Source organism: Hydra vulgaris, chromosome 04 (assembly GCF_038396675.1).
Source record: "Hydra vulgaris chromosome 04, alternate assembly HydraT2T_AEP".
In the NCBI taxonomy this organism is placed as follows: Eukaryota; Metazoa; Cnidaria; class Hydrozoa; order Anthoathecata; family Hydridae; genus Hydra; species Hydra vulgaris.
The window spans coordinates 8,645,001-8,672,952 of record NC_088923.1 but is presented as its reverse complement, the minus strand read 5'-3'; the positions used below and the strand labels follow the sequence as shown (position 1 = coordinate 8,672,952).

At 29.5% G+C, this 27,952-nt stretch overlaps 2 protein-coding genes across 2 annotated transcripts in view; both read left to right on the top strand.

Annotated features, from left to right (window-relative positions):
- The first annotated feature begins 1,822 nt into the window (after positions 1-1,822).
- LOC136079544 (uncharacterized) lies at positions 1,823-5,311 on the top strand. The gene is made up of 2 exons (XM_065795375.1): positions 1,823-3,667; positions 4,790-5,311. The coding sequence occupies exons 1-2, from the start codon at positions 1,879-1,881 to the stop codon at positions 4,819-4,821; spliced, it is 1,821 nt and encodes a 606-aa protein (XP_065651447.1). The 5' UTR covers positions 1,823-1,878; the 3' UTR covers positions 4,822-5,311.
- A 9,736-nt stretch (positions 5,312-15,047) lies between these two features.
- Positions 15,048-27,952, top strand: part of LOC100215728 (TBC1 domain family member 2B) — an 84,807-nt gene continuing 71,902 nt past the window's right edge. Inside the window, exons 1-3 of the mRNA XM_065795374.1 lie at positions 15,048-15,474; positions 18,384-18,426; positions 18,642-18,675. Of these exons, the coding sequence (XP_065651446.1) occupies positions 15,355-15,474; positions 18,384-18,426; positions 18,642-18,675 (197 nt within the window). The 5' untranslated portion in view covers positions 15,048-15,354. The remainder of the gene's footprint in view (positions 15,475-18,383; positions 18,427-18,641; positions 18,676-27,952) is intronic.

Sequence of the window (27,952 nt, the reverse complement as noted above, 5' to 3'; positions counted from 1 at the left end):
AAAACGAAATATAAATACTTAAGTTTGGAGTTTGAACAATGTGTGAAAGTGTCCTATCTGGAACATCAAAAAATCCTGCTAGAGCCCATGCACTTCTTATATACTGGCCCTGAGTATTTCAGGCAGCCTATTTTTTGAGTCGACAAAAAACAGGTTTCGCAGTCCCGTGGCTAATGGGACGGAGGCCCCCTAAAAAAAACTTGTTATTAGTGTCTCAAATCTTCCGAATTTTTCCGCTAGGTTTTGCTAAAATAAAAAGCTCCTTAAATTAGCAAAAAGGTACAAAGTTTGCTGCTTCCCCCCCCCCCCCTCCTTCAAATAAGGGGTATGGGTAGCCTACCCTCGGCGTTGGGTTTTAGGCTTTGTTTTCAATATTACTGATCTTATTTTTTACGGGCTTACTGAAGAGGGGTGCCTAAAAAAAACGTCCGCTGTTGCATTAAATAAGTAGACAGTCAGTTCTGCGCAAGCGTCATGCATGCGCAGATACGGCCTAATGCTTCTGTTAGGTAGGTTCAATCTATCGCTAAATAAGTAGCCTTGTTTCCGTTAGGTATAAACTCAAAAAGCGACAAATAAATAATTATCTGTTAAATAATTATTCTGTTAAAGATGTTTAGCAGTATTTCTCTGATGGAATAATGAATTACTATTTTAAAAAAATGTCAACTTTGTGGTATGTATATATATAACCCACCATATAAGTTAAACTTTTATATAATTTATGATTAAGAGTTTATTATTATTGTATATTTTATATTGTTGTATGTTTCTGAAGTTAATTTTGTACTGTCTCAGCATCTCAAAACCCACAGTTGTTTAGGGACTTCCATTATATGCATTGACTTATTTGTCAATTTTGCTCAGAATTATTAGTTAATTTTGATATATATGTAGGTGTTGCAATTAAGTATTACTAGAAATGTTTATTGAAAACAATCTAAAATTCAATTAAATGTAAATTTATTATGGATTTGAACCTAATTTTCATCAAGTGACCCTAGGTACAGTTCAAAAAAAGCTTATTGTACCTAGGGCCACTGATTTTTAAACCCTTATATATGATGGAATTTTATTAGTATAAGTCAATATACTTATGGGTGGTTCTCCCACGGCTGTTTCACTCAATATAAAAGCGAGCTTGACGTCGCAAGAATTTTTGTGTTTTAAAAAAAGAAAAGTATTTCCGCGTAAAAAGTATAAAAATTCACTAACTTTAAAATAATAGTATTTTTTCTATAAATTCTTTCATCTTCAAATAAAAAAAATGTAAAAGAACTATCCTTCCTTGTTAAATGAATATTTCCATTAAACGGACTAAAATAAGATGTTGTTAAAATATTGCTAAAGATGATCCAAAGATCACTTTTCTGTTTTTTACGATTTTTACGGAAAACTTGTCTTAAGGTGGTAGTATAGTAATTAAAATTGAAAAATTCATTTTTTCAAAAATACATTTTTTAGCTAATATAACTATTGTAGAGTCGAAATCTTATCTTGCTTTATAATAAAAAAATCAGTATATACCTCTGAAATTGCTTTTAAATTGTTCAATATCAATTTTTATTCGTAGCAACGCTTTATTTACCAGGTTGCTACGGATTTTTGCAATCAAAGTTATATATAAACAATATAATAAAAACAGTTATATATAAACAATATAAACAGTTATATATAAACAATATAATAAAAACAGTTTCATGCTAAACTTTTATAATGAAAATTGTTAATCAGCAGTTACTTCTTGTTTATTGACTCGATTTATACGCGAATGAGCACGCTTTATTGCTATTTTATGCTCTTTATAAGTTCACGAATAGTCTATAGTGTAGTATACATCAGTCAATTTTTTAAATATCTTATTTTAATAAAAGTGTAATGGGTCGAACGAAAAGAAAACAATCTTCTAAAAGAGTATACCAAAATAAGAAAAGAAAGTTTTATGGAAACAGACATACAAATGTCTGCAAAAATAATGAAACCGTAGCCATACCTTCAGTTGAAAACATACCATGTTCCTCATCCTACAAGAAGTTGTTCAACAAAGAAGTTGTAAATGAACCTCAACAGATAAATGAAGACTTTAACTTTATTATGAACTTTGGTTTACTTAAAAAAGCAATAATGGTCCTTAAATGCCCAGAATGTAACAAGTTAGTAAATATGCAGTTTGATTCTTCAAAAAAATATGGCCTAAGTATTGGACTAAAAATTTGTTGCAGTGATTGTGAATGGGAAACGATTTTTTTTTCATCTGCTAAAATGGATAAAAAAATTAATTGTGTTGGACGAAAACGCTTTGACATAAACACTCGTACAGTAATTGCATTTCGTGAAATGGGTAAGGGATTTTCAGCAATAGAAACATTTTGTGGAATTATGAACATGAACCCTCCAATGAATAAAAACTGCTATAATGACACATTGCACATAATGTTGGATGTCTATCAAAGTTTGGTTGACAAAAGCATGTCAAATGCAGCAAATGAGTTACTATCAATCAATGAAACATCTAAAGATATTATTTGTGGGTTTGATGGATCATGGCAGAAACGTGGATACACCTCAAACAATGGATTAGTAACAGCTGTTGCTGTAGAAAATGGTAAGTGTGTTGATTACGAAATAGAAACAAAAACTTGTAAGTTGTGTTCTATATGGGAGTTAAAAAAGTACACACATCATGAAGAATATAATGATTTTCACTCCTTACATTATAAAAAGTGCAAAATCAGTCATACCGGTTCAGCCTCCTCTATGGAATCAAGTGGTACAATAAAAATATTTTTGCGTTCTGAAAAAAAAAATAATTTGAGATATACAACGTTTCTAGGAGATGGAGATAGCAGTTCATATGTTAATGTCGTTTCTGCAAAACCTTATGGAGATTTTGAAATAAAAAAAGCAGAGTGCATTGGGCATATTCAAAAACGTGTTGGTACTAGATTAAGAAACTTAAAAAAACAAAATAAAGAAACTTTATGTGATGGCAAAAAGTTAGGAGGAGCAGGTCGCTTAACAGAACATGTTATAAATACATTGCAAAATTATTATGGTAAGGCAATAAGGCAAAACGTTGGAAATTTATATGGAATGAAAAAGAGTGTTGCAGCTGTACTTTTTCACTGTTCTGAAAGTTGTGATGGCGAAACGCGTCATCAGTTTTGTTTGCGTACCAAAGATTCTTGGTGCAAATTCCAGTCTGACAAACTGACTGGCAAAATTTCATATAAAGAAAATATTTGTATTCCCGCTGCTGTCTGCAACACCATCAAACCAATATTTATAGACCTTGGTTCCGATAAACTTCTTGAAAAATGTTTGCATGGAAAAACGCAGAATCCCAATGAGTCTTTAAACCAGTTGATATGGAAGCGATGCCCAAAAGATATATTTATTGAAAGAACTGCTCTAAGTATAGGAGTAGCCTCAGCTGTACTAAATTTTAATGAAGGGCAGCAGTTCTTAAATAAATTGTTTAATGAGCTTGGAATGGAATTTGGTGTAAATGCGCAAAATTACTGTTTACGTAAAGACAATAAACGAATCATTAAAGCAGAAAAACAATGTAGTACTAAAGTAAAATCAAGAAGAAAAAAGTTAAGAGCAATAAAAAAAGGTTTTTGTGACCAAAATGAAGAACTGGAAGGTGTAACTTATAAAAGTGGTGAATTTTGAACTATTTTATTCTCCTTTTTTTTTTTAATTGCGTTTTTCTCAAAATCATGTATTTGGGGTTTGCGACGTGGATTTTTTAAAAAACCAATTATCAGATTTACTTGAAATTTGGCACACATACTCACTACATTAGTATCTACAACATACACTAGGATAATTTTTATTGCTTCTCTCGTTCAGTAATTTTTAATCATTTTTTTTCATAAATTACCCCCAAAATTGCAAAATTTTACACAAATGCAAATATTTTTTGATTTTTTTGACCATATCAAAATCTTCTAGTCTATGTTGCAATGCCACATGTAATATATCACCAGCCAAATTTTCAATAAAAAATATATAAGGGTTCTTGAAAAATCTCTGTCACAGTTTACCCCATTTATGGGCCTTCAGCGATAATTATGCTGAAGAAGATTTGTCATAATTTTTTTTTTTTTTTTTTTTTTGCTTATTGATGTTATATTACACATTGTAGAATTTTTTTTTATTTGAAAAAGGTGATTTTTTTTTGCTAATTACTATACTACCACCTTAAACCAACTAAGATATTCTGACATAGCTACATGTTTGATAGTTGAAATTTGGAACACTTATCAATAAATGTCTATTCTATCTGATTTTTGGTGTATATTGCTCATTTTTGTAAGAAAAGTTTGTTTTTAATGCATTTCTATTTTTAATTTTATCACTTTACAATGTAAATCAAATTTTTTTTGTAATATGCACCAAATTATTGAAAATTCAATTCTTTATAAAAATGAAAATCAAAAAATTATTTTATGTATCTCCAGCTATGTTAAAAAATATGGTAATCAAACCTGGCTGGTTTAGCAACAAATTTTTATTGTTTATGCGTAAATTTTTGTTTACATTTTTAAACAATCACGTGACCTTAATACCTTACGACCCAAACAAGAATATCTTGAATTTTATGAAAACAACTTTTTTAGCGAGACAATTTTTGAACTATAAAATAAACTAAGTTAGCCGGGTTTTTTCTCTTGAGGCTAATCAACTAACATCAGATAAGATTAATCCTATTATATCTTGTTCATCTATTTGTCAATAAATATTTTATTTGTATTGTATTATATTTTTTATTATTATTTAGCATTATGTATTCTGCTGAAAGGAAATTATTAAAACTATACATCGAATGGGAAGATTGTTGGGAGTGTAACTTTGTATTAGTTAGGCGATGAGTTAGCATTGATAAAATGACTAACGATTATTATCATTAGAAGTTAATTCTACCTCTGTGGTAATGCTGCTCTACTTACCTCCACTCTTGTTAACGAATGGAATGTAATTCTCATATAAATTGGTGTAAAAATATAATTTAAGAATTAGTACAAGTTATTGTCACAAAATATCGAGTCAAGCAACCGTTCTTCTGGTTTAAAATGAAGTATGAGTCTAGTATCAACTGGGTGTACAAAGAAATACTACTTAAAGAACTTATCAGTGGACCAACTGATTATAGAATAGTTTTTTAAGAGAATAAAAACAATTTCAAATTTTATTTGTATATTTAAACACGCAAAAATAAATTAAAGTTGGCGAGTCTTTATTTATTAACATTTTCACAATATATTATCAGAACTGTGTGCACATAATAAAAAGTTTTTTAAAAGCTTAAGCTTTTAATTTTTAGGCTAAATATTCCTTAATTTAAATCTGGTTTTATTTAATAGAATGAATTTTCAAAAACTAGTCATTTAACAGTTTATTCCCCTATAACGACATTTTCGTAATTTTGTGAAAATTCAATTATCTTTACTGGCCTAAAATAAATCTGTTTTAGTTAAGATTTTTTTGTTTTTAAAATAGTCCAACAATGTGTATATTTAAATAATAAATATCGAAAATATATTCTTTTTGATTTTTTTTTATAAAAAGTAACATCAAATTACTAAAATTTAGCAAAGTTCGTCATTTGACGCGTTTATTCTAAAATTAAAGAAGTTTTTTAATATATTTGTGAAATGTCATCAGATAAAACATTTTATTGGTGTTTTTATTCTTTTTACAGAACAAAATTATCTCTAATGTTATAAAAGTTATAAAGGTTTTAGTAACATCCCATACGTGAATATTTTCTAAAAATAACAAGAAGCCGTAAAGCTCGCCTGAAACAGCCGTACTCCAGAAAGGTAGCAATATACTGTCACCACTAATTTTTTCTTTCAAGTTAATACTATTTTTATTTTTAACGGGTACAAATAATAAATTTACACCTCATACAATGTTAAACTAATCTAACCCAATCCAAAATAGTATTTTCAGTGAATAAATTATGTTCCACAGACTGTGACAAGTCACGCCCGTGGAATGTCACCACCCAGACCTTTTGCTAATCCCTAGTAGTTTATTCCTTGATAGAAGTGCTTTACTTTTTTTTAATGTGTAATAAGTAATTAAAAACACATTAAAATTAGAGTTGACAAATTATTTTCCTCAAAACATATTTTCAAAGTAACTTTTATGTGATTGAAGCTCGTGTCACCAGCTCAAGGATCACGTCTGTAGATAGAGTTGTTAACGTTAAAAAAAAGCTGTAGGATGAAGCAGTAGTGCTCTCTGTTGCTATCTTAGCTGAAATACCAGACATTTTTATTAATGAGTAAAATTGAAGGAAGGTTTGGTGGAGTTGTTTTGTGTTAATAAGCGTTGAAACTTTAAAAGTTGAATTTGTTAGTGTGAGTGTGTCTCATCTGTGGTAAACATTTATGGAGTATATAAATTTATTTTTTTATAAGCAATAATTTTAATTACTAGCTATTACCTGGACATATTTACTCCAAGGGGAAAAGAGTCCTAGCCTCAAAACATAGCACCCCTTTTAGGCTTTTTCCTTTAATCTGTCACATCTGTGGAATACAGGAAGCAACAGACGTGACACTAGTGGAACGGACGTGACAAAAAATAACAATTATACTTGTATATGGATTTTTTAATGTCTATTTATACTATTTTTAATATTTTAAAACTTTGCTCATTTAGCCAATTAATTATTAGAGAAAAGATAAATGTTTCTAGCCTGATAGATTACAAAGATGGAAAAGATAGAAAAAACTAGAGAGTTGAAAAAACTAAGTATGGGAAAGGCGAGGTAGAAGATGAAAGCTGAAAACCCAGAAAAGTATGAAGAACAAAAACAAAAAGACAGAGAAAGAAAAAAAGCAACACGGAAGAAAATTCATGAAATTTCAGAAAGGGATAAAAGATCAGTAAGAAAAGGTTGGAAGGAAAGGACAAAAAGAAGTCGAGAAATGAAAAAGAAAAGACAACAACTAATTAAATATTTGTCAACACCACCTGAAAGTCCAATTGTAAATATTCCTATCGACAATGAACTAGACTTCAATGTACTTCCTGGTCCCAGTCAAGAATCTAGTTCCAAAAATAGCAGTGGGCTAAAAATTCGTAGAAAGTATAGAAATGGGTTAAAGAAAAAAATCCAAAAATTAGAAGAAAAAAACAAATTGTTAAAGCAAAGAGGTGATAAATACAAACAAAAATTCTACAGACTGCAGTCTGCAAAAGATAATACTCCTCGAAAGGTGGTTAAAAAAATGACTCGTGGTACAAAATGCTCAAAGGAAGTAAAGAAAAGCTTGCTTTTTAGCGAAATGTTAAAGACACAAATACAATCAATTTTTCTACTGAGAGATGTATTAACGGAAAAATGATTTTTGCCAGGGTATCAGGCTGAAAGATAATAAAGAAGTACAGACTTCAAAGAAGCCTTAACAATCTTACTTCTAGATATATCTTACCACGCAATCCATGCCATACACATCAACTCTCAAATATACTGAATCAACGAAAACTTAGGATGGAAGTACAAAACTTTTTAGAAAAAGATAGTTCTAGTAGGCTTACTGCTGGGAAAAAAGAAACAATAACAAGAAACAAACTGAAAAAACAGAAAAGACTATTGAATGATACAATGTTAAATTTGTATAATGACTTTAAAAAAACAAACGAGTTCAATTCAACATCTTATAGCACATTTTGTAAATTGAGACCCTTTTGGGTAGTTCAACCAGACTTCCGTAAACGAGATACATGTCTTTGTATTGACCATGAGAATTTCGCTTTGGTTCTTGAAAAGTTGTATACTTTAACGATTTTGGCATATAAATATCCCAATGACTTGCTAAAAAGTATAACATGTGATGGCAAGCTGAGAGAATTGTGCCTAGAAAGAAAATGTGGAGTATGCTGTTTAAACAAAAAAATAGTTTGTAAAGAACTTGAGAATGAACAAGCAACTTTTCCCCAATGGTCTAAAAAAAGAGTTGAAGTTTTGGTAAAAGGTAAAATGAAGACATGTTTCAAAACTGTAAAAGGAGAGTTAACATTAACTAAAAAACAGTTGTTTTTACATTTTATTAAAAACAAGTTGGAAAAGTTTATGAGGCATGTATGCAATATAAAACACCAGTACAAAGCTACATCAGAAATAAAAAATAACTTGGGGCCTAGGGACATTTTCATTCATTGTAATTTTTCAGAAAATTACAATTGCAAATACTCAAAAGAAATTCAATCGCTCCATTTTGGTGGATCAAGAAACCAAGTGTCAATCTATACAGTTGTGGCGTACTATTACAGTATTTCTGAAAACAAAATAAAGGCCAAATCTTACTGTATATTTTCAGATAACAGGCAACACGACTTTGTTGGGATCTGTGCACATTTAAAGCCTGTTATTAATGACTTGAAAGAAAAGCTGCCTATCATTGAGACAGTTCATTTTCTTAGCGATAGTACTTCTCAACAGTACCGAAACAAGTTCATGTTCTATTTGCTAGGTACTTTTTTTCGAAAAGAGTTTGGAGCTAAAACAATGAGACGGCATTTCACAGAAAAGGGGTACAGAAAAAGTGCCCCTGATGGAATAGGGGGATGTATCAAAATAATGGCAGACATTCCTGATATTAATTGTTTGGTTCAAGAAATAAAAGAAAAGTGTCCAAGTATAACCATCTATACTATTAAAAAAACAGATTTCAATCTCTATGAGAAATGTGTACCCAAAAACCTAACAACTTTCAAGGAGACTTTACAAGTTCATGAGGTGTTTTGGAGTTCCACTAAAAAAGAAACGTTGTATATGAGAAGGCTGACATGCACTGAATGTGACAATGGTACAAAATACAATCACTATAGTATTGGAGAAGTACTAATCCCTACTGAATCTTTGACAGATCTTCATCCTCGTATCCTTTTAATGTATAAATTTAAATTGGCTCATATTGAATATTGCTAACTTTTGCATTGCTTAAATGTTCTAGGTACTTAGCCATCAAGAATGTTTGAACATTAATATTTAGTATTTCAGCGAGCCTTGTATTTTCATAAAATATTGAAATAAGTTGTGCATCAAAAACCTTATTTAACTGTTATTTAATTTTGTAACTTTTTTTTTATAAATAATTTTATTTGTTTCTGTTTTAAGAAATTCCTTAACATATTTTACCAGGTCAACGATCCTTGAAAAGGAAGAAAGCACTTGCTGAAGGAACAATATCCAAAGGTTTGGCACAAGAAAACCAATGCCCAAGTAAATGTAAAAAGAAAAAGACAAGACTAGGTTATCACAGTGTTTACGGCGATAGTGAGGAGGACAACTTGTCTGTTAAAATGAATGACTTTGTGATTGTGAAGTTTCAAACTTCCAAAAAAGTTGTCAAATACTATGTTGGGTTAATTCAAGCCTTAGTTGCAGATGGAAATGAGTTTGTCATAAATTTTTTGAGAAGATCTGGCCAGGAATTATTCTCATTTCTAGAGAAAGATGACATCTCTGTCATCGATAAAGGCAATGTAGTATTTATATTGTGCCAGCCAAACCTCAACAACAGGGGGCAATACAGTTTTCCACAAGATTTACCATTCAAAAACATTTGCTAATTTACGTACTAATAACACTTAAAAAATTTTAAAAACTTGTACCATATACTATTTTATATTAGCTAATAAAAACTATTGATTACAGATGATTATTATTTTTGAAAATTACTTGAACAACACTTATAGCTGTTACAGCATAAGTGATATTACTCTTAACGTCTGTGGTAAAGTTGTCACGTCTGTGCATTACGCTTTAAGTTTTTAATTTTTTTTTAGTAAACTGACATTTAACTCAAAGCTATAACCACAAAAAATTTAGTTTAAAAAATTTAATATTTAATTTTTATAAAATTAACTATTGAAAATGTTACTTTTCTCGAGAATTACCCTTATACTAATACAAAGTAATTAGTATAGAGTTGTGATCGTATCAGTTTTGCTATTTTTAGACAGCTCTGGGGCCTTTAATTTGGGCATTGAAAAAATCTGGCCATATGTACACAAACTTCCTTTAGACCTTTTGGACCTTTTGCCTTAACAAAACTTGGGGGAAAAAAATATTATTACAGTTACTGATCATTCAAGTAAATATATTGAAAAATTAACAATTTATGTAACTACTTTATTTTATAGATTTTTGGTACTCTTCAAAAAACTCTAAAATTTTAGATGTTTTATAAAATCTGCCTATTTTCCTTAAACCAATTAACAAGAAAAAGGTTCAGAGTTTAAACTGGTAATGGTAAAGCTTTGAAAAAAGCTATTTGTTAATAATAGTATCATTGTAAAAAGATGATTTGGAGGTTCAAATTTTTCTAAAGTTTTCTTTTAAGTTTGTCAATACAGTCTAAAAACAAGGCCTTAGATATTTTAGGAGACTCACCTAGCTGGCTTAATAACACCTTAATTGATATAGCACACAGTTTGTTTTTACATCAGTTTTCTCAAATATTTGGGTTTCCAAGTGTAAGATATCTGGGTTTTTTGCATTTTTAGTTGTTTTAATTTAGATGGTTTTTCAGAAAGTTACAGTTGTAGGCAAATGGTTAATGTTAAAATCATATTGGGTGTTTCTAAGTAATGTGTCCTGATGTTGTTTCACATTGGAAGTGTGATCAGTTTTATGATTCACTCTTTAATAGTTTAAGTAAAAATAATGTGCCATTGTTAGTGCATAGCGTTGCACATGAAAATGAAATGCACACAATAATAACAACTTTTTTTAATTTAAAGAAGAAATATATCTTTACTGAAATGAGTTTTAACAAGATATCAAACAAAGGAAATACCATTTAACCTTAATCTCCCATTGCAAAAACACATTCATACAGACATAAAATGATTTCCTTTTAAAAAAATTACTTTATGGTGGTGTTATGATGTTTATTACTTTTTCTTCAAATTGCTGTTGAGATTTTTTTATTTAGTACTTGCAAAATAAGATATATACTTCTGAATAATTTTTTGTAAACTTATGATATTTTATGAAACTATAGATAAGTTAATATAGTTTATAATATAAACAAAAATTCCTGACAAGAATATTTTTTATCAACAAATGTTGTATCAATTATTTCTAGAATGAAATTCTAGAAATCACTGTTTAACTGTTTTAAAAAAAATAAAATATTTAAAAAATCGAATTCAAAGATGTTTGCTGTTATAGTCAATAACACATTTTAGTAACTGGTCTCCATAACCAGGGTGATCAGAGTTTCTTTTGTACCTAGCCCATTGAGCACTGAAGATTGAATGCAAGGCTTCTGTTGATTGCTCATTAAAAATGCCCAATGCTGTACCCTTTGAATCAATAAATTCAGGAACATGGTAGAACACTGCATGGGCTTTTGGGGTGCCTGGGAGTTGAAGATATGAGTTTTTAAAGTCCTTGATATGTTGAACATATGCAGTATTTAATGTCCTTCCAAAACAGGAGCTAACAACACTCTTAAAATGTTGGAATGTTTTCACAAAATCAAGCATATGGTCTGCTTTTTCTCTTTCAACAATTCTTTGCAAAACATCCATATTCTTCAGAAGCTTATGACAATCATTCCCGACAAACTCTCCACCATCATAAGGTTGTAATTTTAATTTGGGAAGTAAAGGTCAATCTTTGCCATTAGGCCTTTTTTTTAGTATTGATTTGTAAAGATGACTTTTAAAGACAATTCCAAGGAGAAGATGAAGTTCTATTTGGGGAATAAACTCAATAACTTATTTGACATCTTCTTGGTCAAACAATGGGTTATAAATAACATTATAAAAATCCTTTGCGCATATTTTTTCATTTTCTTTCTCAATGAAAGCAAGGGTGTTTGCTTGAGTGAGACTGAATGCCCAGATGATATTTGCAAACTTCATGTCACATGCAATAAAGAAAGGTACATAACTTTTCCCAAATAAACTTAAATTTTTTTTGACATTTTCATAAGTTTCTGAAATGTTTTCAGCAACAGCAACAAGTATCTGACGCTTGGCACTTGTTTCTTTCCCATGTTCTACAGTCAATAAGCTTTTGTCATTTGAGGCTGAACTTGTTTTGACATTTTGACATCCACTATTGGAGATAACATTCAAGCTGAACTTGAGGAAAGATCCTCCACCATCAATACCTAGTTTGATGAGAGCCAGTAAAGCGATTGCTCTAACTCTAAGAATTGAGTTATAAAAATCCCCTTAACTCTTGCAGTGAACAACTTTTGCCAAATAATCAGTTTTTTGTTGTAAGTGAACTTTAAATAAACTTTCAACATTCCAACCAGCCATTGTAAAATTTTCCCTAAATTTTATTTCAGCAATTTTTGAATTTGTAGTTTTGTTTGATGCTACAGCCAGTTCTTGCATCTTTTTATTTGAAAGACCAGTATTTATCTGAACTTGAACCATGTCTAAAGTAGTTAGAGAAGTTCTTGATATGCACTGAGCTCTGGACGGACCTGGAGTAATAGTTAAAGCTTTACCACTTTCTCTGCTCAACCTAATTGTGCCCTATGGAGAGGATACCTTTTGAGTTATTACAGAAGACGCAATTGTTACAGCAGTTCTGGAATTAGTTGCTATCATTTTCTTTAAGTTTTCAAACTTGGTGGCTTGAACAACCATGTGTTGAACAACCATGTGTTATTCCTCTTTTGACCACACTGAGACAGTTTGAGCATAGTTTATCAAAGCTACTTATAGTTCTTTCAAATCTTGATCGGTTGAAAAAATGAGCTTTGTAGAATGTACTTTTAGTACCAACCTGGCATATTAAACAATTACAAGAATCAAATCCCCTGGTCTTTGGTCTAATAATTACTTTGTTAAAGCCATGTAGCTTGGAAAGAGGCAAGTTTCTATCTCCTTTGCCATGCTTTTGTACCATTTCTCTTCAGGAATTGCATAAGCTCAATGGAACTCTATCATCCCTAAAATCAATGGAATTTCGAGAAAAAATATTTAGTATTCTTTCCTTGATGAAATCAGAAATATTCCTGTCACATTTTGAAAAACAAAAGAAGCATTCAGATTTCTGACAATCTTGATGAGTTTTTCTTTTATATGGTATTTCAGTGGTTAGAAAACTGATCTTTGAAAAATAACTTCAGTACAAGCTTGTGTTGTTAAAAAATATTTTTAGTTGTTAAGGCTGTTGACTGCTTAAATGTAATTACTATAATGTTGTGGCTTTTCCCGGAAAATAAGAAACATTTGTTTTCACATTTTTAAATAGTAGCAAAAACTTGGTCAAAGCAATAAAAGATTTTAGGAGATACTTCAATACAATAAAAAAAGCACAACAAGGTTATACATATTTCATTTATATAAAAAAACTTGATTCTAGCATTAATTTTGAAATTATTTTATAAATTACTAATTAATTTTGAATTTACAACTCTTAAGTAATTTTTACAATATGAAAAAATATTTTTATTATATCCAATATTTGGTCAATCATTTTAAACAAAAACAACAATTCAGAACAATTAGAAAAAATGCCTCTAACTATGTGTTTTCTTCCCCATATTTTATACAAACTTGGACAAAATAAGCGCTCTTTTTGCAGACAAAGTACACACAAGTGTGAAGTCTAATAACCATAGAATCCCATTTCCACTAGTCACATGATATTGTTACTAAATTAGTTATTTGATGTAATTTTGAATCTTTAAGAAGCATAAAAACCACAAAAAGCTGCTATATTTTGGCCGTTTTTTCAAAGGCGAGATTCCTACTTTAAAAGCTATATCTTTGTACAGATAAAAGATATCTTGCTTCTATTTTTTTGCCTGAAAGATACATGCCAAGGCTTCATTCTATTAAATTTTGAAACTTCCATAGTCTATTATAAGGTTAGAATAAAAACGTAAAGCATCCGTTGTCTCTTTTTAAAGAGGCTTTTAGTGCCATACCCTTTACTTTAGGTCCCTGTACACAAACTGCAAGTGTTAAAGAGCTGATTTTTTGTCAGGTTATAGCCAACACATTTATGTAAAGAGTTCTTGATATTTTTTAAAGACTCTTTAACCCAAAAGTGAAAAAAACAAACAAAATAGATTTACAACGGGGCTCCAAGTGCAATCAGTAGCGCTAAAAAACTTTATATGTGTTTTTCTCCTTTGGCTATAGAGATTAGATTTTAGTTTTTACATCTGGTGATACCTGAGACCTTGCAGATTAATGCCTCATCGGTCGTTTTTTTGATCCTCAAAATTGAGGTTGGGACCATTTTTGGATAGGTGTGATCATTAAATCAAAAATAGTACATTAAGGTCTTCAACGGGACTCGAATTCCGGTCTCCGCCTTCGTAATTGATATCTTTGACCTCTCGGCCAAGCCCACACAATGGTGTCTCGGAAAAAAAAAAGGATTTTTTGTTGTATAAAGTATCTAAGGTGCCTCCACCTTTTTTTTTTCAATAAACTTTTTTATTAAAAAAAAAATAGTTAGGAGGGGGTATTTGAAAAACGAACGTACTTTTTAAGGGGGGTAGAGGCTTAAAAGAACGCATGGCAAGAGGGGGGAGGGATGTCAAATTTCAAATATTTTGGCGTACGTACTTTATGGACGACCCCTAACTCTATCGAATAAAATTTTTGCTGACGACGCAACTATATACTCTTGTCTTGACAACAAGTCAAGACAAGAATATTTAATTACTTTTTGATTGCTTAGAACAGGAAGCTGATCATGAATCTAATCTCTCAGGAGGGGCTAAAAATTTAAGCTATTATGTCCATCGTCACTTTAACTCAAAATTATATCCCAAAAACTCTAAAGATCTTTTTTCAAATTTTAAACTGTTTGCATCAATTAATTGATTTTTCGTGGTAAAAAAAAATTTGCACTTAAGTCAATATCTTTATAACCGGCCGGTCATTCGCAAATAATATACATACCCGGTAAATATGATTTATAACCGGAAATGTATAATTCATGTCCGGTACACCTTAAGTATTTGGGACTATGTACCCTGATTGATAAGTAATCCTGATATTGCGGTTACTAACTACTCAATATAAACATAGTCGCAAGAAATATATGATCTATGATGCTAACTTTATAATTCGTTCCGCAAAATTATTTGGTTATTGCGTTTGTAATTGTTACCGGTTAAAATCAAACCAATATTTTGAAAATAAAGAAAATCCTGTTTCATCTTCGTTGAAAACTGTTAATCTGTTAATAGATATTTTGAGTAGTTATTTATGTAAACAATAAAGAATAGATTTAAATTTAAAGAATTTTTTACAATACCCTTACTTCAATTTCTTTTTGTGCCACTATGTTGGTCCTATGAAATTAAAGTTCAAGTTTGTTAATGGCTTATCATGGATATTGGAACTTATCGATGCTTGTCTCCTTTTACTGAAAGTGAATGGGAGCTATTGGGATCTCTTAATTCAAGTAGAAGTATCGAAGATCTAAATCATGAAAACAAACCGAAACAAGTAGTAGTTTTTTAATAATAATTTTTTTTTAATTGTTTAAAAAAGTTTTGCTTATAGCTATGTTAACTTTGCACAAGCTAGTTTGTTTAAAAAAGTCACACGTAAATGTTTACTTAAGACTTGAATCATATACGAGTACAACAATAGAGCTGGAAAGTTGTGAATTCAAGCTTCATTGCAATCTTAAATTCAGAATAACTATTTAATTGGTTTTTAAACCAATTAAGTTGGTATTTTAACTAATAAATAAATAATTATAAAATTTTTTTAAATTTAAGATTGCAATAAAGCTTGAAACTACAACTTTTCACTTCTGTTCTTGTATCTGTACACATTTGATTCAACAGTTGATATTTGATCATTCTTCAAATGTTCCACTAATTTTAAAAACAGTAAATCTTAAAAGTTATTCAAAATAATTTAAATTTAATATTCTTTTAAAACAAATGTAAATAAAAGTATTCTTTTCATTAAAGATAATATTTAATGAATACTTATTTAATATGTAAAATGATCTTACATAAATTATTTATTTAGTTTAAAATATAAAAATTCAAAATATAAAATAAAAAAATTTAAAATCGAAAAGTTCAAATAAATGTAGTTTAAAATTTTTTTAAATATGAAATAATTCCTATGTTTATGATGCATGATATTTACTATAAAAACTCTTAGTTTAACTATTACAACAACATCATAATTATACAAAAATAATAACTAAATTTATAAATAAATAATAACTATAGTAATAATAATAATGATAACAATAATAATATTAATAATAATTATGTGGTTATGGTATAGAAAAAAAAGCTAAATTGGATAGAAGCATATTTATCAAATAGAAAAAAACGTGTTATAATTGGCAATACAAAATCAGATTGGTTAGAGATGCTGAGCGGTGTTCCACAAGGTTCTATAAAATTATTATAACCTGTATTAAACAATCTAAACAAAACAAGTAGTCTTAAGAAAGTTATTTAAAATCAACAGAACAGGCTATTTATGTGTCTATTTGCTAACAAAAGAGTATTAAGAAGTACTAAATGATAAAAATATATATTTTGAGGGCAAATAATTTTAAATTTAATCTAACATTAAGTCAAAAATATAAAAGTGAATTTCTGAACAGGATTGACCCATATATAATATAAGGTTCTGAATAAATAAAAAAAATAGCCATTCACAACACTTGTACATAGTGTGACTTTTGTAAATGGAATCAACTTGTTAATTATTATGGATCACAATCAAACTTATAATCACTTTTATATCAACATCCTAACATATTTAAAACAAACTTTTATTCGTGTATATAAAAATTGTTATGCTCATATCAGTTGTTTTCAATAAATCTTTATTATATTATAATATCCAATTCAGTGGTTCAATGCATAGGCTTTACTGTTATACTGCTAGGTAAAATAATTAACTATTTGCAAGCTAAACATGACCATCATTCTAGTGATTATTTTAAAGAAAAATTAATGTCTTTTTAATGCTTGTTTTGTAGAATATTCTGAAAAAAGTTTAATCGAAAGGAATCTTATTTTAACTGTTAATTAATTATAGAATGGAAATAAATAGAATAGAAGATATATTTATATACTGTACGTAATGGTGTTAAACTTAAATAAATCATAAATAGTCTACTAAATAGAAGAATGAAAACAAGTCTTCTAACAAATATCCCTTAGAAGCAAATTTTAAATTTATGTTAAAAAAAAAAGAAAAAGTTTCTTGGTATTTCTTAAAATAATTTTTTAATTAAATACAATACAAATACACTGAATTAGTCTATTTTTACCAAATACAAATACAAATTCAAATACTAATATGTATTTGACTCTAACCCTGTGACCAATAAAGTAATTTTTTTTATATACTTGATGATTTCTTGAGGCTCCACCAGTACCTTATAATTGGCATGTAATATTCGATAAGAAGTGAAAGTTTTCAATTTTTTGATTTAATTTGAAGAATGACTAAGAAGTCAAAACAAGAAAAATAACAAAATATCGAAGAAATCTGGGTTTGAAAAATATCTAAATTTTAAATATCAAGAGATTTTAATTTTTAAATTTTTATTATTATTTTGACTCCACAATTGTGTATAAAATGTCATTTTGTCATTTTGTTATTTGTTCAGTATAACATTGTGGACATCTTGTTTTATTTATTTACAACCAGATGCCATTTCTGGTATTAACCTGTTTTGAAGATCTGTACTAATTATTTTTATTGTATACTATCGCTAGGAAGATTATTCTTTAATGTTGACAAGATTTTCCTTATTTTACCCATAATTATGTTGGAGGTTAAAAAGCTTCACTTGCCCCATTAATCAACACTTTATTCTGCTTATTTTCAGGCTGAATGATTTTTGAAAAAAAATTTATTTGTACTAGTATTTACGCCTAAAGGTCTTTAATGACTTATCTTTTTTTATTTTCTTAAATAATGAATAATAATTTCTGCCTTTTTTTTTCTAAATATGCTTGGCTCTTTATGTTGAAAAGATAATTGGATGAAGGTGTTATTTTAGTCCAATATTGGACTGAGATATTTAAAGATGAAGTTTTAAACATACTTTGTTCTAGATAATTTTCTATAGCAAATATATATAAATATTTATGGTTTATATTTTAAGTTCATGTTTCATATTTATGGTTTATATTTTTAAGTTCATGTTTCATATTTATGTTTTATATTTTTAAGTTCATGTTTCATATTTATGGTTTATATTTTTAAGTTCATGTTTCATATTTATGGCTTATATTTTTAAGTTCATGTGAAAGAGCATTGCTTAAAATCTTTATCTGCATAAATAAATGGATTTTTTCTGTGCATTTTTGCAACATAATGCCTTTATCCATTTTATGTCCTAAATTTTATGTGTATGTTTTTAGGAAAATGATCAACGTCTGTGCGGGTACCTGTTAAAACTAGGTGGTATGTTGAAACTTTTGTGATTTCTTAAGAGTATAAATTTATGTTTTACTTACTAAAGTTTTAAATTGTTATCATCATCATCATCATCATTATCATCATCATCTTCATCATCATCATCATCATCATTATTATCATCATCATCATAACCTTCATTGTTATCATCATCATTGTTGTTGATACTAATTTTTTAAATTTTTGTGATTTTTTTTTTGTAGCGAAAGGCATACTCAAAGGATGGAAGCATAGATGGTAAATTAACTTTTCCTAACTCTTAAAGTGATATATTTAGTTATGTTAGTATTGTTAGTGCTTTAGATTTTATTTATATGGAATATACTTTATGCTATTTATAATCATTGTTTGAGCGAACCTGTTATGAAAGAATTGGGTTCCTGGAATGAGTTTTTTTTTTTTAGGAATATGGAGGGAAGTTAATAGTTCCTTAAAAGTTTTAGACATTGCTTTTTTGCTAGTTTTTTGTTAGTAGTTTTTAGAGTTTTTGAATAATTATTTAAATGCTTTAGCAGGTTTGAAGTTTGTCAATTTGTAAAGACAAGAGTTCATTGAGATTTTACATCTGGCCAACACTCTTTTTGTTAGACAATGTTAGACTTGTGGTTCCTGAGTCAGATGACATGCTATCTTTTTATTGAATCTTGTTAGAATCTGAATCTATATCATCTTATGCCATTGTAATATATATATATATATATATATATATATATATATATATATATATATATATATATATATATATATATATATATATATATTTTTATATATTTATATATATATATTTATATATATAATTGATTTTTTGACAAGATTGAATAAAAATAACTACTTAATTTTTACTACTAAAGGTTTCATGAAAAATATACTCTTAATAAACATTGTGGCATTCAAAAACAATTATAAAACTGTTACTATTTGCAAGTGTGGTTTAGTTTTTTAATCTTTGGGCTCGTGGTTGTCAAGCAAGAACTTGTTTTCGTGACAGTACTTAGATATTATTTCTGTTTTTTTATTTAATAATTCTTCTCAAAAGAAGCAAAAATTTATAAAAATTTCAAAAATAACAAAATTTTACACAAGAATTATTATTCTAAGTTTTATTGCATAAAAATTATTATTTTTTAACAAAAAATTAAAAAAAACCTTTTTTTTTCATGTTTTTGTCAAAAAAAATTTTCAAGGTATTTTTAACAAAAAATGATAACTATTTTTGAAATTTTTATAAAGTTTCGCTTCTTTTGCGACCCAACATGACATACTTTTGAAAAACTTTTTTTCCTTCTGTTTAGGGTCTTGTTGCAAGTTTCAGACTTGAGGTGGCCCCCCTAAATCTCATTCAATTTTGAAAAAATTTAACAGGGTGTCTTGTGAGAACCAATAGAAAGTTTTAAGAATAGGGACAGATCAATTTTTGAATGTATGGGGCGTTGGATGCACCCTAATATATATATATATATATATATATATATATATATATATATATATATATATATATATATATATATATATATATATTGTTTTCTCCCAACAAAACAATTGAATTACATTGTTCTTTATCTTTACAAAATTAAATTCTCCATTTACAATTTCTGTGATTTTAGTAAATTATATTGCATTAAAACCCTTGAAAATTTGCATTAAAACTGTATAAATACATTAACAGTAATAGTTAGGGTTTCCAATCGGTTTTAACCATTAACCAAAACCACAATTTTTTGCAAAACAGATATAAATCAAAACAGTCGGTTTTCAAAAATGGTTTTGGTGATTTTTTTGTATAATGTCTTTTGAACGTTTATTTATTATAGAGAAGTATAAAAAAACAAATTTAAAAGTAATTAAATTTTCATTTTATTATTTAGATTGTATTTTGCTGGAAAGCTTAACACATCTTTTAATTTTTATAATCATTCAAGTATTCTAAAAAAAAGTTTATATATATAAAGGCTAAAGTATAATTTTAATTTTTTTTAAATAATAAAATCATGTCATCAGTTTGGAAATTTGCTATCTGGTGTAAAATTCCAAATTCAAGAGATGCTGAAGGCAGCTGTAATAGATACGGTTCTGTTGTAACATGCTCCTGTGGATCCACAACTACTTTGCTGAATCATATTTTGTGTCGTGGACTTACTATCGATAGTCCTTTGACTGGAGAATCAAGCAGCAGTTCAAATCCACCACGGAAATAAAAAATTTAAACCATGGACAGTTGTTTACAAAAAATGAGCCTTAAATAAATTGTAGCTGATCTAACTACAGATGGTGTTTCAATTAATGGAAATACGAACAATTTTATTTGCTCATCAATTCAACAAAGAGGTAATCATCTTCCTAAAAGTCCAACAGCTGTGATGAATTTCCATCAAAATTTTTCTTATAAAAAGGAAGTGGTGAAACAAAAAATTATCGAAAAAATTCAAATGGGACATAAATTCAGCTAAATTCATGAATAATACACATCTTTAAGGCACACATTGGTGTCAACCTGCATGAAAGTGAATGTAAAAAAATATATAATACTAGCCTCATTAAGATTTATAGTTCTTGTCCAGCTGAAAGTTTAATTCAAAATATTAAGTATCATTTGAATTCATTTGGTGTCTGTATGGATAGAGATATAGTAGGTTCACCTCAAGATGGTGCAGCAATCAATCAGAAGCTCATCCATTTAATGGACATTGTTGATCAGTTTTGCTTTGATTGTGAAATTCATCTTGGTGTATGCAACACGTTATACAAGAGATTTCCAAGGAAATGGACAGTGATTTTGAAGAGGATGAATATTTATACATTTATATTAATACAATGATAATTTTAGTTTTGAATCAGTAAACATTAAGATTAATGTTGACTACCATAAAAATTTAATTAATACACGAATAGCAGTGAAATTCAAAAAAATGTCATTAATTGGTAATCAAATTTTTCAGAAAAATGTTACTGAGGAATTTGGTAAAGAAATCAAACTGGATCAAGATATTCGTTATCATTGAAATTCACTTTTTTCATGGCTGCACTTTTATTAAAAACTAAGAAATGTTTATTCCGGATTTTTGCTGAATTAAATGCTCTTGATACAATCAACAATTTAGATTTTGAGTCATTAGCTTCATTACATGCTGCTTTAGAGCCAGTAAAATTAGCAGTGGAATTTCATAGCAGAGAAGATGCAACATTATTGAAAGCAGATACTGTTCTTGAATTCATGCTTCCAAAACTATTTGCTATGAATACAGAGATTGCATCTTTATTGCATTCAAATTTAAAATAACACGTCGATGAAAGAATTAATGGAAATGTTATGCAGTTGTTAAGGTGTCTGAAAGATCCTTCAGTTGTTCCATTATATTCCAAAATTTTTAAATTTGCTGGAAAACTTGCGTTTAGGTTTTTTTTGATTTACTTCTAATGATGAGGAACCACTACAAGCTGAAGCACCATGTACATGTACATTGGAAAGTTCATCTGTTTCTCTTTAGGATGAATTAAACGCACTTCTCAATAAAGATATCATCACACACTTGCTTAAATCTACTGATCAATTCAAAAAACTTAAGCAAGAGTTTTCATTGTACCAAAATACAGGAAGAAGAACATAAAATCTTGAAAAAATTTACAATGCGATTCTCTCTATAAAACCCACATCAACAGATGTCAAACGCATTTTTTCGAGCTGAAATTTTTTTACAATAAAAATAAGTCGTTGTAAGTTTTATTTCAAAATGTAAACATAATGTTAAAACATTTTGTTTAAATAACTTATTTAATAAACAATGCTAGATAAAATTAAATAAGTTTCATTATTTAACAATAAAAACCAAAAACCACGGCTTAACTGCGGCTTTTTTCTTAATTAATACCGAAACCGCGGTTTTTTATATATGCGGTTTTTTAGAAACCCTATTAATAGTTAATTAAAAATCTCTTAAGTTGTAAACTACGTGACATCATTGTATATTCTATACCTTAATAGAATTACAATATAATCAGCTATGCTTAACTAATCAATTAATAGTAAAAAAAAAAAAATATTAATAAAAAAAGTTAATAAATATTATGTATTTTATAAGGCATTGAAAAAAAAAACACATCCAAAATTGTATTTAGAATACAAGTACGAAATACTTGACTGAAAAAAGTATTTAAAAAACACAAAGTGTTTAAAATAAATTTAAAGTAAATTGTAAAAGTCTTTAAAAAACACCTTAAAAGTGTTTAAAATAAGTTTAAAATAAGTTGTAAAACTGTTTAAAAAGCACTTAAAAGACTTTTATAAAATTTAAACCTGAACAACGTTTACAACTTTACAACACATTGATAACTTTCTAAAGGCAAAATAGGTTTTAAAGCTTATGGTAATACGACAACTTTGTTTACTTTTATTTTGACTCTGTTTAGTAAATTCTATTTACTATTTTTATTCAGAAACAAAAATTTTTGAGGGCATAGTTATATAAAAAAACAGCTTATGACTTGACTAATAAATTTCATCAATTAAACTTTAATAAAATTATGACAAGAATTTTATAAACGTAACAATAAAGTTTTAAAACAATCAGCTATTATCACATCACCCTAAGAACTAAAGTTCTTAGGTAACATAGTAATTTAAATATGTCGGCTTTCTCCTTTCTCTGGTTGATCGTCTGATCACTGGTTATAAATTGTCGACAATTTCTATGCTGTCAGCTTTCTCCTCAGCGTCAACAACTGTTTCTTTGGTTTCTTCTTCTTGTGCAGCAAAAATGTCTAAATCTTCTAAATCACTTTCATCACTGTCAACCTCTTCACTGATAACAATTTTATTTGAAGCATTTATAGAATTTGAGGCAGGAGCTATTCTCACATTTTGCACATGTCTAGGTACACCATCAATTTTAATGTTTGTGTTTGTAATTATGTCAGTTACAGTACCAATTTTCCAAACTGAAGTGCACTTTGCATCAGCGGGGCTAACAAACATTTTTTCCGATTCTATAAGTTTTCATAACTCATTGTGATCTTTCCTGAGTTTCTGTGTTTTTCTTCTCTTGAATTGATAGTCAACAGACATACTTATTTTATTGAGAAGCAGGTGCAGATTCCTCGTGTGTTCCCATTGTTGGTGTTACATTGTACCAAAATACAGCTAGTAACAGACATATTTGTGCCCTCGCAGCTGTTTGTTTTACTGTGCGGTTGTTACGCTCAACAATCCCATTTCCTGATGGTCTATATGCACATCTATATATCTTTTTTACAAATCATTTTTTACATATGTTTGAAAATTCACTGGATCTAAACACCACTCCATTATCCATCAACAGTTTTTGCAGTGGGCCATGCTCCCTAAATATGGATTCCAATTGACTTGCTACACTTTTGGTATCTTTGCAAGCCAACTTTCTCCAAACTGCAAACAACTTGATCCGCAGTCACTCTTTGTTAAATATGGCAACCCTTTGTAGTGAGTCACATCACAAGCAGTTCAATACCATGTGTCTGGTACATCTAGCACTCCATTTTCCCATTTTATCAATGCTGGATCAATTGATTTACATTGACAACATTTGCAAACACATTCTTCAACATCTTTTTTTGATACGTGCGGAAGTCTTTGTTACACTGTAAACATTGTCCGATTAATGCCAAAATGATGCTTTGAGTGACAATTACGATTTTCTTCAGCAATACTTACTCCACATAGTTCTTTAGTATTTCTTCGTGAAAGCTCATTCAACCAAGTCTTTGGAACTCTTGTCAACACATCAGCTTTGTTTTTGGAGGATCGAACCCATTTTAACACGATGTTTATATTACATTCTTTTATTAAGTCTTGCAATAGAGAAAGTGTTCTTTTGATAAGCATTTCTGATAATCCATTTGATCGAAATATAGTATGATGACTTTCAGTCAACATACTTTTTACCCATCCATGAACTGTTATTGAATGAGTGAATACTGACAGATTCTTTATATCCCACTTAGCAGCTAGGTTTATCCCACGTACCACAGCATCTAATTCAGCAATATTAATATGCATGGCATCATTTATACTTCGATACCAGGCTGCATCCTCATTTATTATGCCATCATATTCTATAGCAACCCCCATGGCCATGCTGCTTGCATCACACCACAATGTTGCTCCATTTTGAATCCCTTTAGCATTCCATTTCCCTCTCACAGAATCACTAACTTCCAATCGGCGCAATATTTCGATCAACCATGACTGAGCTTGATCTCCAATTAGATCATCCCAAGCATCTCCTTGAATAAGACGTTTTATAAAACTGCAGGCAATTCTGAGCCAACCAGCCAACCTCCTTAAGGATAGTGACCTAATAAGTGTCCACATATTGAAAAAAGTTTCTATCGTGTTACTTTTTCGTTTTTGATATCTTGTGACTTTGGAATCATGTTTCCACTTTTCCAACGAATCTCCTTGTTTTCATTTCTAAATAGTTGCAAACCTAACACTCCTGCAGTATCAAATTGCTCCGGCTCTTTGGTTACCAATCCATAACGCGCCAAATGGTTTACGACCTTTTCAACTGATATCTTTTCCAAATTAATGATTATATCGTCAATGTAGTGGTCAGTTGCTTCGCTAATACCTGCATTGAGATTCAACACACTGCCAAAGATTGAAGACATTATTTTTGGGGCAGAATTTAACCCAAAACCAAGACGTGTAAGATAGTATTTTTCTTCTTTGTAGACTACCCTCTGATGCTCCCATAAACTCGGATCGATGTGTATTTGCATATAAGCGCATCTAAGATCAAGCGTTGCAAATTTGTCACCAACAGTTAACCATTTTCTAACTTTTTCATTACATGTGTCACCTAAAGTATTATATGAATTAACATACTGATTTTATTTGCGAAAGTCCAAAACAGGTCTTTTCTTTCCTTTATTTTCCTGCTCAACAGCCATTAATGGGACAATCCCTTCTGTATTTTTTTCTTCTTTGTTGCATGGTTTTAACCAGCCATTTTTCACGCATAAGTCTATCTCATCATTAAATTGATGTATCAACTGGGGTTTTACCTTTTACTGCGCAACAAAATTTTTCAGTTGTGGTTGACCTTGTTTCCATTTATATTTAGCAGTCCACTTTGTACCATCAAAATAAGCATCAAAATGCTTGTCCTTTATACCAACAGCTTGTTTCTCTGTATAAATTAAAACAAAACCAAATTCAATTTTTCCATTGTATAAGTGCACTCCTCCATAGCGATTAATGATATCCATACCAATAATAGCATCAATACCATTGATAACACTTTTTAGAGTCGTTACTGAGGTCGTTATATTTAGCAGTCCATTTTGTACCATCAAAATAAGCATCAAAATCCTTTTCCTTTATACCAACAGCTTGTTTCTCTGTATAAATTAAAACAAAACCAAATTCAATTTTTCCATTGTATAAGTGCACTCCTCCATAGCGATGAATGATATCCATACCAATAATAGCATCAATACCATTGATAACACTTTTTAGAGTCGTTACTGAGGTTTTGAGTTTTTTTCCTTCAATGTGTTACTGTAGCTTCTCCTTCCATTTTCACAAATTCTCCATTAACAGCCAACACCATTAGTTCATTTCTTCTGACACGAACACCAGCTTTCTGAGCCATGTTGTTTTAAATAATAGTTTGAGTACATCCGCTGTCAACCAGTGCTTTTCCTGCAAATTTGTTTACCTGCACAATGCCTATTGGAAGCGCCGTTAGTTGTTTAGGGAAACAGCTGGCGCTGGCGATTTCCCATTTGAGTTTTCCCTGATGCAATAAACAAAATTTTGCAAAATAACAATTTGTTTCTTCGAAAAACAGATCGGGCATTATGTCCAGGCTTGCCACATTTTTAGCAGTTGAAAATCAATAACATTTAGCAGTTAAAAATCAATAGCAGATGGTTTCTTAACATTTTTATAGAACCCAGAGATTGTTGTTGAAACATACTCTTTTTTTTGTCATTTCTGTCATGTGTACTCTTGGATGGTTTAAAGCATCCTGTAAACCAGGGATGCGGAGTCCCAAAAGGACTCCGGCTTTATATCTCTACTTTTTTCAAGTCCGTAGTATCCAGAAGCTCTAAACATGATTGTTGACTTATGATCTGCTATAAGAAAAAAAGTTCATGAGATTTAATGACTTGAAACTTATTGTTTTTAAGCCCGGAGTCCTGGAGTCCCGGAGTCCATGCCACCATTATACCTAAGGACTCCGGGTTCAAAAAACAGTTGTTCCTCTAACCTAAAAGTCTTAATTTTTTTTCTATTTGTAGTCCATAAACATATTTATATTTTTAATACTCCTGGATACCAAAAACTAGGATAAAGTAATCTTTTTGTAATTTTCAAATCCGGAGTCCTTTTTGGGACTCCGCATCCCTGCTGTAAACTGATCCCAAATATTTTTACTTGCGCTCATAGCTGCTTTGAAACTTCACTCGGCAATCCAATTATGAACGCTCTTAGCAATAATTCTTTGCTTTCAATGTTGGTCAAACCCATAAGTTAACGCAAACTGGCCAAATACCACGTCGACAGATTCACCATCATTCCATCTCCGATCTCTAAACTGCTCGTAAGCTTGGAAACCATTGACTGCAAATGCACTTAGTAGAGCTTTTTCAATGTCCGCAACAAAGATTTTTTGGCTCTCCCCAAGTTGCTTATAATGCCAACACACTGCCTTTAAGAAATAACAGAATGATCAATAAAAGATTGCCTCTTTTGCAGCTCTTCCACCAGTTTGATCTTTTTCAGCCACTCTACAACATCTCCAGATCCATCAAATTTTCCAATCATTTTCGCCATGGATGCCATGCTGCCGAAATAGCTTGTTAATACGACTACTTTGTTTACTTTTATTTTGTTTATTAAATTATATTTACAGTTTTTATACAGAAATGAAAATTGTTGAGGGCATAATTATATACAAAAATAGCTTATATACAAAAATGACTTGACTAATAAATTACATCAATTAAACTTTAATAATATTATGACAAAAATTTTATAAACATAACAATAAAGTTTTATAAGCTATTATCACAGTTTATTAGGTTAAGCAAAATAGGTTTTAAAGTTGATTGGTTGAAGCAAAATAGGTTTTAAAGATGATTGGTTGAAACAAAATAGGTTTTAAAGATGATTGGTTGAAGCAAAATAGGTTTTAAAGATGGTTAATTGAAAAAAGACATATGATGTTCAAGATAAGCATCTTGAATATCATGGTTGTTGGATGGCAAAACTTGTTTATTCAATTAAAGTATGGTTATTAATTGGCTAATTTGAAAAGAAGGAAAAAGAGCTCCAATATTTAATGCATATTTTATTTTTTAATTTGGATGGCGCCCATATCGGAGCCCAAATATGGTTGGCGCTGTTGAAAATGGTCTAGAATAGCCCCTGATATGTATATATATATACACACGACATATATATATATATATATATATAAATATATATATATATATATATATATATATATATATATATATATATATATATATA

What these genes read in the sequence shown, in the direction of transcription:
- LOC136079544 (XM_065795375.1), top strand. Translation starts at nt 1,879, where the DNA reads ATGGGTCGAACGAAAAGAAAACAATCTTCTAAAAGAGTATACCAAAAT. An exon ending in AGGTGTAACTTATAAAAGTG is followed by an intron (nt 3,668 to 4,789) that starts GTGAATTTTGAA and finishes ATTATTATTTAG; the next exon opens with CATTATGTATTCTGCTGAAA.